Source organism: Argopecten irradians, chromosome 5, assembly GCF_041381155.1.
Source record: "Argopecten irradians isolate NY chromosome 5, Ai_NY, whole genome shotgun sequence".
Lineage (NCBI taxonomy): Eukaryota > Metazoa > Mollusca > Bivalvia > Pectinida > Pectinidae > Argopecten > Argopecten irradians.
This window is the reverse complement of record NC_091138.1, coordinates 41,604,904-41,617,031: the sequence shown is the minus strand read 5'-3', so window position 1 is coordinate 41,617,031 and position 12,128 is coordinate 41,604,904. Positions and strand designations below refer to the sequence as shown.

The following is a 12,128-nucleotide window of genomic DNA, read 5'->3' as shown; positions in this document are numbered from 1 at the left end:
AGTTGGGAGTATATTAGTATCAAATTTGTAGCTCGGCCCATCTGCTTAATTATCCCCGCAGGGATCAATTTGTTGATTTACATGGATCACCTGTTAGCGGTCTAATAGTTATTTGGATCCTAAAAACTTTAATTAGGCTTATAATTACATCATGACATGCCAGATATACAGACTGCCTACATGTATACAGAGCATGTGTATGTTTCTATAAAGTCGGATACCTCACACCTCACTATAGGCTCGGTGTCGGTGTCATCGTGGTCGCATTCCGCTCATTCTTCCTACAAAGTACTGGGTCACAGTATATATTATAGCAGACCAGCAACACAGTTTTATGAATGATTACGGCTGTACTGTCTTGATTCTGTAGACAGGACAACCTCTCCCAGCACTTCTGTATAGAGAATAGTTCCAGATCTTCATTAAGAGATCTGTTCTCCTTCAAATACCTCAAAACTGCCATAAAGCTGAAATCTTCGAACTGGCAATTAAAAAATCTAATTTGGATTCTATCTGTCCATTAAAAAGCTTAAATCTGACCATTAAAAGCTTACAACTGTCATCTGTGCCCCCAGAGCATAAGCTGCCCCTTGTTTGCATTGGTCTTACTAATAATTTGGCAGTCTGCTACGTCTGCAAATATATGATTTGACAGCATATACTTGGAATACAGATAAAGTGCAGTGTCAAAGAGTGAAAATGTACACCATGCCATCACATTTTTTACCTAAACACAACTTCCGCTGTAAGGAGTGTAGACAGATAATACAGCCTTTGAAAATCAGCTGTCTCAGGTTTTATTTTTCATGGTTAATTTCTATCTTAAACGAAATAGAACTGTGGTGTAAGCAACCTATAGACATCATTAACTTGTATGGGTCATGACAAGCTCAAAGGCTGTTAATTCCAAATTCCAAAACCATTCATTTTATTTCAAATCTACTTAACATGAAACCATCAAAATATATCTTGTGTAATGCATTTATGACGGTTTATGGTAGCCAGAGGTAGTTTAGCTTCCCTTTATCTTGTAAACCTAGCAGCACATCCTAAAAGACCCTGTTTGTTATATAACTATAAAATGAGACATAAAACTAAGCAAACCCAACCTAGGCTTCGATTCATTTTGAAACAGGTATTGATAACTTGTGTAGTGAGCATTTTCCTCTGGGTACTCTGAACCTGGCACAACCAAACAAACAAACAGACACCCAGCTGTGATTCAATTTGGAGCGGGTATTGTCAATTAATGAATGTCATCTGATGATGTCACTTAATACACCCTCCACTTGATAATTAATGACTGGTATTAATCACCCAGGAAGAACTTAACATTCCCTGATTTATTATTGTAGAAGCCCACAAGTCAAATAGGCCAGGTCAACACAGGTCATACTTTGACAAATGCAATTAAATCTGAGAGAAAATGATTACATTCTGCGGTATATAAATCCCCATAGATGTGAACCTTGACTTCTTGGATATCAAGAAACTTCTACTGAACAGCTTGGTGTGAAATCCACCCCATCAACATAGATCTACTTGACAAGGCACAGGCCAAGATTTTATGGCAAAAAGGCCAGAGTTCAAACTGACACGAAACATTTGATAGCTGTATATCAGTATTGATAGTTAAAAACATGTATGTATGTAGGTATATACATATGTAGGAAAGTGGTGTAAGGAAATTTGACAAAAAAGGCCTGAAATTGAAGTTTTGGATGAATGATTGACATGCTTAGGATCAGTATGACCTAAACAGTAGGGTCACATTACAATATTAACCATTGATTGTATATATATGGTCCATCAGTTATCTCTGTAAAAATGTTGAATATGAAGATGAATCATGCAGTCACTGAATCAGGTACCGATGAGAGACACCATGGGTACCTCTGGTGATTTAATGCTCCACTTTAACATGTCTGATAAATGGGACAATCTCACACATAGAAAATCCATGATCATCAACAGATTCAATGTTGTCTCCAAACATATTCTGAATTTGCATATTACCGAGTTATCTGCACTTGCGAGTAGGTACTGATTGTGACGTCATGTGTTTAAGAGCATAACGTCATACGTTTCCGAGAAAACGATGTGAATTGCGCTCACAAAAAAATAACGCAACAATCAATACCTACCCACAAGGGAGCTAACTCTGTAATATGCAAAGACGGAATAGGGGATGGAGTATTTTAACAGGGTATCTGAGTTAAAATATCAATTGATTATTAATGTAAATACAAAGAACCAATGACAACTCTGTGTGCTTCACTTAGAGTCTCAATATTATATTCCCGATGATTAGATCACTTCCACTTAGCTAATATGTATTGGATTACCCAACGATAAAAACCAAAACTGTTAATCTTCTGTACAAATACTGTGTCAATCAATGGGGGAAACTGAAAATTGCTGAATTATGAGAAATGATAACCCCATCAATTCATGAATTGAGATAGATTAATGTCAGAACTCAGAAGAGTTCAGAACCAGGTGGTGTGCAAACATTATCTTACTGATCATGCATGACTTGATATAGATCTGCCTCCGCGCTAGTGGTTTTTCATCTTATAGTTACTTCCTAACATAGTTTACCATGTGATAATGCAAAGAAAGGGAATATTCTTTTTAATTGAAATTTCATTTAACCATGATGAAATGACTAGGTTTGTAATGACTTTGTATTTATCTCTAACAGTCACTTATTATATTAATTAAGAGATATAAAAATTCTTGAGTGGTGGAGCTAGAGAAAACCCACCAACCAACAGCAGTGACTGGTATATAATAAATGCTAGAGTACACTTATTATTACCTACTTGCAGTATTCAGAGGCAGAAAACAGCTAAGTCATCAATCTTGCACTAATACTACAAAAACATTATTTTTCTGTCTATAAATATTTCACACAGAATATAATGTGAATAAGTTAGGTGTAAAATTGACACAAATTTCATTGCTCTACTGCGCTTGTTACTCATACCTGTTAACTTTCTCACGCAACATAGCCTAACATATTCACAAAAGAAAAACGACTTCTTAATCTACCGCCATGTCATTGATAGTATGCACAAACATTTCAAACGTCTGTGTAAAGACATTCTGTTTATTTTATAGAGCCCTAACTAAATACTATTTGTGATTCTTTGTATACGTAACTTTTAAATGTGCATGTTAATGCTGTCACCTTGGGACAAAGTGCAGGTACGCGGAATATCGTGGATGACTCACTGTTCTAATATCGGATATATTATTTCATAATAGATCTATTGACATAGTCTTGTAATTGGCCTCATCATCCCCAAATGTGCTTTTATTGTCCAACGTCGGCAAAATTACAAACAAATATGCTGCCATTGTAATTTTAATATAATTCGCAAACAAAAAGTCCACTTAAAATGGAACAATACCTGGTCTATATTAGACAGACATAATGACAGCATTCCAGCATTTTTAACACAAGCCAATCAGTTGACAAAGACTGATTCTCTATGTTATTGTTCAACATTGTTCTACAGTTTCCGTTAGCATACAGGAAGGCAGGGTCAGGAATGTTGGAACTCCAAGAGCTCCCTTACAGGTTTTTAAAGCTGTACAGTAGCCGAGTGGAGGAGATAGCATTCGCTCTGTTGCTCATCCCTTATCAAATACTGACCAGCGATTCATGGTTAGGGTCTGGGTACGAGATAGCTATGGCAGGCTTTTATCTCCTGTTTTTTATAAACCAGCCAAACCTGATGTCGGTATTCTGTGAAGGAATTTCAGCATTTTCTGTGCATTCATTGTGTCAAATTAACTCTACAAATTCAGCCATTATCGAAACATAACACAAAGAACTTTAATTTTGTTCTATTTTCTGTGAGCAAATGAAAAGAATAACTATATGATAATATAATAATAGTCTTGTACTGCAATTTGAAAAATGTTGACACCACTTTTCTGAATAGCCTTGATTGTACTATCGTCGCAGTAGTACTTGGCATTAATATTCAAACATTTTATTCAAAATATGTTACATTGAGATGCGTTGTATGCTATTGTCCAATGTTTGAAAGTGAACCCTGACCCCAATAGAGCTAAGCCTCTTTAAACTGGTAGAAAAATATTGAAATTTCACACAGTTCTCGGCAGATCTAGATAAAAGAGGCAACTCATTAGACAATAACACTATCCCCCAAACTGTGACAGATTTCTCCGAGATAGTACTCGAGATTGTCGTGGACGACTCCTTCACAGCCATCATCTCTGTATATAGCCACAACATGGGGTTTCCTGTCCATTATGACCGTGACTTTTCACTGGACAATAGAATCACAACTGCTGGACAATCACAAAGCCACAACCACTTCATTGCAACATAATTGGTATCAACAACCCTGAATGGACTCGGCCGAAGAAATCTGCGCCCGGAGCAGTTTAACTATATGATAGTCCAGCAACACAAGCCACAATGTGTCGTCCCTTTGGTACTAAAGCATGCCTTATGATCGGTAATGTGTGATCAGCATAGCTGACCAGTTATATACTTAAACCAATCAACACAACATAATTTATGGATTGTAAGCTTTTAGCGAGGAGAGAAATTGAGAGCAAAGAAATTGTGAGGAAAGAAATCTTGTGTGATTGGGTCCGAGACTGTCCGTTAAGTCTTGATCCTAGCTCAATTAATGTGATCTTTAAATTTGGAGGAATATGTTACAAGGTCAAAATATAACTATAAATAGACTGTACCTTGTGAAGAGATCATGGCCAGATTTTCTTGTCCATCACATAGGTCACAATGACAATTTTAAAATTGTTTTCCTTTCTCATTAACAGCTATCATATAGCTATATATACCTCACACTGATATTTTACTTCGTATTTACAAAAGTCTTATGCCTACAGGTTTAAATAAATAATCTAAATCTGACGATTTGCCGTTCAGAAAAAATCCTTGTGGTTGTTATGCAATAAGTTTAACCCAATTCTTTGAATCAATCTTAAATATTCTAAGGTATTATTGCATATCTAATCTGTGTCAGAAAAGCGCTTAAAAGCATAATTACTGCATGCGTCTTGATGACCCTACAGCGTGTATCAGTAGCAATGTGGCGGCAAAAAGGCCGGGGCAAATCCCCCTGACTTGTTTTGGCTTTAAAAAGTCAAAACAAACAGAAAACAATGGCAGATTTGACTCGGGATTCATGTGCAAAATGGGACTGAAGCCAATACATCGACAGGAAGCAAACGCTTCGACATGGCTGAATGAATGTTGTGGCTAAGACATGACGAAGGTACGATGTTTTGAAAGATGTGTGAACAGATTATTAATTAATCAATGGCCGGCAAAATAGACTCTGTGTCCAACTACTGATTGTTACGAAAGAGACAGACGCTTGTGTGACACAGAAAGACAGTAAGACATTCATGATACTGTTATCGCTTCAAACATTGCAAGATATGAACATGAAGTTCGTCAATGCATACATGTATAGAATTGCCAAGCCAGAACTACAGTGTAAATTCCAAGCCGCTGGTAGACATTTGCAACGAAAAACGGACTCTTGGAAGCTTGTACATGACTGCCTGAGGTATTAGGCCCAATTTATTCAATTTAAAATCAAATATTATAACCCTAATCGGCGAGATATGAGTTAGTAACTGAATAAATTTGAGATATATTGATAATTACTATACATTTATATATAAATTACTTATATTACCGTATATAGAAATGTAAACAGATTGAAAAATGGTTTAAAACAAAAAGGAAGCTGAAGTACAGAGGCTGTTTGGTGGGACATTGCAGTTGTTGAATAAAAAGAGTTTTGACCAACACAAAATTAATTTTTTTCATGTTTTTAATACTTGTATATTTGTATCTGCTCAATAGTGTAAGGTGTCTCAATAAAGCTCTTAACACATCAAATCAATATTTGAAACTTATAAATTTCGCTTGAAAACATTTGGCGAGTAAAATTTAGAGGTCACTCGCCACTTGGCTAGTCATTCCCAAGTGCTACTTTGAGGCCTGTATAATTGCATTTGATATATTTAATATAAACTTGCATGTTGACCATCTCGTAGCTGGCTGTTGGCCATGAGAATATAGTAAAACTTTTCATTTTATTTAGTAAACTTATGGTTTATCTCCTAAAACAAAAGAGTTCAGATTCAACTTGAGTCACTGAATCATGCAAATTTGAATCAACACAATTCTTATAGGACATATACCCAACACAAACCCAGGATATCACATAAATCTGCATCACACATACTACAATGTGTACAATGCCTTCATGGCCAACAGCCCAACACCAAGGGTATTGATTATAGGACGTCACATTGCATCACCCCACATCAGCATATCAGCAATATCAGCGAAAGCTTACACATTATCTGTGTTGTAGTCAAAATGTATGAAATTGAAACATTTTGTACAAGGTGTCATCCGCTCTTGCAAACTTTGTATCCAAGTCGATAGTGAGCTTGTAAAATATTGATAGGTTTTATCTTAACTGATCTGACACGAACTGAATGTGTTCACGTGTGTGTCACAGTATTTGCCATAATGGTATCATCGTTTCTTGTTATCTTGTCCAACAATGCTCATGTCTTTCCTGAGAAAACCCATTCTAAATGTGACTGAACTGTATGTGTCATTCATTTAAGGTTGTACAAAAGTTTGACAAGTGTACTGTCTTAAACCTATAACAGTACACAAGCTGTAATTAAAACAAACCATTCACACATAACTTGGTCAGACTTAACGGAATTGTTGGACTGTTTAGGAAATCGTAGAATTAGTTAAGTCAAGCACTTACGTTGGTACCTGCATTGGTAATCACACTAGAACTGCATTACAAGTACAAATAGTATGATAAAGGACCTTGTTGCTGTACCCCCCTCACACACATTATCTCCTTAATTAGCTGGCTACTCAATCTCATTAACGTAATGTGTTTTTATTACTGTTACAGAAATTTCAACTTTAAACACATGTTTCCTTTTCACCGTTTCCAAAAGCAACATTGTATTCGTTTTATATACTACCCTGTTAGTCTAGTCGTCTGCTCACTATCTGTGAAGAAAAACAATGTTTTTCTTGTCATGGACACAGCCATAAATTTCACTTTTTTTCATCTGTGTTAGAATTATTTTTTAAACATTTATCTTAGAATTTCATTTCAGAAACCCCAAACTGTTTGTATAAATCAGGACACCTGTTACCAAGGCAACTGTCGCACCCGTCCGCCATATGTGCTAGACCTTATTACGTAATGCACCAACGTAACTCAATTCATGATTCACTTCACTTTTTAAAAACACATTTGTTTTAAATGTCTTCAGAACTAACATATTGCTGAATCTACAGCTTTTGCTCAGCCTTACAGAAAGCCTCAAAGATTACATTCAAGATTAAGCTTTAACACTCAGGGCAAGGCTAGGAAGTTTTGATAAGGTTTTAAATTTTCAACACAATGACTAGTCACTGATTCCTACCCAAAACAGCTGCAGGTTAAAAATTCAACATATGTCATATAAATGTCTAGAATTTTCAAAATTAACAGAGAAAACATTATTTATCTAACTCTTATGCAATGTATGACTAAAAAATCAATAAGAATTTGTCATGACTGAACAATTCTCCAATCTCCATACAAGAATTTCAGTCAACTAAACTATAACTAAACTGAATTGATTTTCTTTCTAAAACTATTCATTTTCAGAAGACTGCATCAATTCTTATGAATGAAACATTGAAGAAAACTACAACCTTTTGTTGTAGTCAACTGATAAAAGATGTTCCGAGAAGATCAACTGAAATTTGAGTATTCTAAGTAAAAGAGCCAAGCGCAATCTAGACAATGTAGTTATCTTATTGAATGGAATAATACCACTCCCTGGCTGATACCAGCACTCGGCCCGTAAATACCTACCACACAAAAATATTGTTACTTACTATGTGAAAACAGTCGCAGTGCCACAGATGAGTAACCCTGGAAATTTCAATGAACTGACCCATGACCAAACACTTTCAAAAATATCACACGAGAAAATATTTACGAGGCTCACTGCGGAAATAAGAAGATACTCCATCAGGTTGTGATCTATGCGATAAGAGCTGACATATATCTCTCACCTTCTAGAAAGACTTGGAAATGCATAATAAAAATGTCAAAAAACACTAATTTCAAAGTGAAAAGGACACTTCTTCAGTATTCATGTTTGTAAATTTAATCTAAATTGAGCAATGATATGGTATCTACTAGTTCAAATATGTGTCTAATAATTTTACCACTAGTTTAAAATGTTAGTGAACATATTTGTACATACTTTACAAGGAGGCTACAGACTACAAGCTGAAGTATCCTGGTTGTAGAAGCCAGGATTTTGCAGAAAACAGTCTAGCGTAATTTGTGCAATGAACCAAATATTGATTATAAGTTTAATCACAGACCTGCCAATTTTAAGTCAACTAGGGTTAACTACAGTTGTTGAATACTACATAGAACAATATATAAATGCAACTGGCAAAAAGAATTCCAGAATCTTTATATAGACAAGTAGTTGCACACATAAATATGAAGCACCAATCCCTATATAGCATAATAAAATTAAAATATCGTAGAATTTATGCTGAACACACATGTACATGACGATGCATAAAGTCACAAACTGTACATGTCTACACATTAGTTTACACCAGGTCACACATGCCATGCTTACCAGCTTCTGTGCAACTGAACACTGAATTCTACATAAGAATTAGCCACCAGATAAAACAAACATCACAACTTGCAGATCGATTCAAAAAAGACGAAAATGTAAAATTAGTCCTTATTACTGATTATATCCAGCATTAATACTCAAAACCATATTTTTAAGTATCTTTATAAATACAGACATTTTCATTTACAGATGCAAAATTTTAATTAATAGACAGTCCTAAGAATGGGACAAAGTCACAGTGACTTGTATACGTACAGACAACCCCACCTATACAGTCATCCTCTGAATCAGCTACTACACAGGTAAATATAGATTTATTAGTCAGCCCAGCCACTGGACCTTAGTGTGTTCAGGTGAGAAGGTCGAGACAGGTCTGTATTCAGCTCTTAATATAGATTTATTGGTCATCTTCACTAATTGGCCATAATTAAGGCTTGTGTAACATGAAAGGTCATAATGAGGATGGGCAGTCTCTGACCAGGCATGGCCATATAAGGTCAATTTATGAAGTGCCATTCCATAGCTATTAGGGGTGGAGACATTGAACAGTTTGTTCAAAAGAGAAAACATGAGACATTCCTATTTGTGCATTAATCTTATCATTTACTTTTCAATCACTTTGGGTCGATCATATAAAATTTGTAAATCCTAGAAGTAGAAGCAGAATAGAACACCATTTAAACACTAATGTACAATGTTGAATTAGTTACTTAAGACGCTTTTCACAACCAAGAAGGCAACCACTAGGCTTACCAGGTACAATAAATAAGAAACTGCAATGTCAATTCTGTACATCGAAAATTTAACATATAACCGAAATTTAAAAAAACATTAGTCATTCTATTATAAATGCAAATACATCCTGTCATAAACCAAATTATTACCAGTTACAAGATTTGAGACATTTTGAGTATGCAAATGTTTCTCAAAAAATTAACTTCCGGAGGAGCAGGGTACATCTTCACCAGGTACAGACACCAGGAAATGTGATATGATCTCCCCTTATGACACTGTGTGGGTCTTGGCATACCAGCCCCCACATTCCAGGAAGTTGATAGGGGGAGGACATGCAGTATCTTTGTACAGTGATAAAACAGCCACTGTAAATTAAAGCATTGATGGAGCTACATATACCTGGTAGCAGACTCTACTGCAGCAGGTCTTACATCACTAGATATACAAAATATTTTTTCCATCGCTTCAATATTTTTGTTTGATGCTAAATATAATTGTCATAGCAGATCTTTCACAACATAAGAATTTTCCAACAGTTAATAAGAGCATTTTTTTGACAAACATTGATATTAAACATCAATAGTCACTTTTATGTTATACAGATAAAAATTTGGAATACAATTTCCAGGTAAATGATGACAGCAGCTGCTTGCACAAATATCCAATATCAAATATTAATATTGTATTTTTTAATAACAACGAAAGCTAATGTCAGTTTGGTAGGCTAGGATATTACAGGAAAACTGATCAAGATGAAACTGCTTATTTTTAATACATAAATGGATATCCTTCATTGACAAAGTTTAGAATCACACTTTCTTGATTGGACTATAAAATTAAGCCAGTAAGTTTTGAATATTCATTTTGATCCAAGTTTTACTATTTTCTTCTTCTTTTATTTGGCAAGCACCAAACAATTACCACAAATATAAAACAGGATCTTCATTCTTCCCAAGACAAATTAAGGTTGTGATTGGTATGAATAGCCAAACGGGCAAGTCCGAAGACAGAATCCCAGCTGACATTTTTGGTTGTACTGTTACTAGGTACTTCGTGAACTTGATGACTCAATCAGTCTATCAGACTGATAAATGGATTATCAAGTCTACACAGAAACCAGATTTACAGCTGGATTTGTGTGTGTTATCAGCAGGTATCTTAAGTTTCTTAACCACTACTTTATAAATGACCCTGACAACAAAACATGTACTTTCTGTAAACAATAATACTGATATAACTTAAAGTAACTATACCAAAAGTGAGTGAAATCTTAAAATGGACAATAAATTAAATACACGTAAATGAATCACTTTTCTTGATGACTCAATTCAAATCGAAAATGGACAGCAACAAAGTTCTTGTAGACCTAGCTAATTCACATATATGGAGAAAGTATGATAAACCAAGAAACAATACATTAAAACGTCGTGGATATAATGAATTCGCGGGACCAACAAAACAGTTAACTATTTTATTATAAGCACATTCTCATACACATATCCCAAATATCTTCAAACTTATAATAATCTTGAAGGAAATGAAAGCTACAATGTTATAACCATCAATTTGTTGTATAGCATGTTCGTTATAGAGGTGTTTTACTGTATTAATCTACCTAAAGTTTGCACATCTTGAGGTGCTTCATACTTTGAGATCAAAAGGACTGTTTCACAACTGGAGAACAAAAATGAAACCTTTCCAAAAGTTTAAAAAAGAAAATGCTGACAACCCAGTTATCTTGCTCTTTTTTCAGGAATGACACGTTTGACATTTTGATCATATTACCAACACACACATATATATATAGTAAGGGAGGTTCTGTTTACCTACCAGAATGCATACATAATATAAAGCATTAGTTCCGTCCCAGCGATTTTACCGTATTGACAATTCACACTTGAGTGAAGACGAAGGAATGTTGTTATTCGGTAGGTAAAAAGGATACACCTTGATGATTCCCTGTTTTGTTCCTACTGCCAGCAGTCGCAGCTTAGGGTCATGGGCCATGCACGATGGCTTGCTAGGAAATCCATGGTCCAGACACTATAAGGAAAGTTGATCGATACACACCTCGATATAATGATACTGTATAACACTTCATAATACAACAATTAACATTTTTGTTTTTATTGAATATTTTTAAAAATTATTTAAGGTTGGGTATTTATTAGGTCAGGAAAAACAACTTGCATTTTATCATACCGTGTGCAAACAAGCCTATGAAACTATGCTAGTGTAGAATTGGGTCAAAACCTGTCCCAATATTTTAGTAAAAAGTTACATAAATATTTAAAGCTGTCATTTATAAGGACAATCCTGTAAATTTAAATTTGTTATTTTACCACCTACCTCTAAGAATGTTAATATTGTCTGGAATGTTTGAAGGCTTGGTATGAATTCAAATAACATTAGAGAAAATAGACAATATCTACACAAATTATTAAAGAGTGACAATTTGAAAACAAAGTTTGTGACAAGAAATATAATCAATAAACATTTCAAGTCAACTCACCTGTCGGTTATTAATTAAAACGCTTACCCTTTCAAATGAATCTAAATATAGCAAAAATTACAGCTGATTGTGATAAGCAGAAACTAAACATTACGAGATCAGATTTCGTCACACAGTTAAATAGGTAACTAAATTTATTTCTGGCATTTTTGATCGGGTC

The 12,128-nt window shown here is 34.9% G+C and overlaps 1 protein-coding gene across 1 annotated transcript in view; it reads right to left on the bottom strand.

Annotated features, from left to right (window-relative positions):
- The window catches only part of LOC138324426 (lethal(2) giant larvae protein homolog 1-like), a 78,088-nt gene that overhangs the window by 20,749 nt on the left and 45,211 nt on the right, over positions 1-12,128 (bottom strand). The window contains exon 17 of the mRNA XM_069269491.1: positions 11,402-11,499. Coding sequence (XP_069125592.1) covers positions 11,402-11,499 — 98 coding nt within the window. The remainder of the gene's footprint in view (positions 1-11,401; positions 11,500-12,128) is intronic.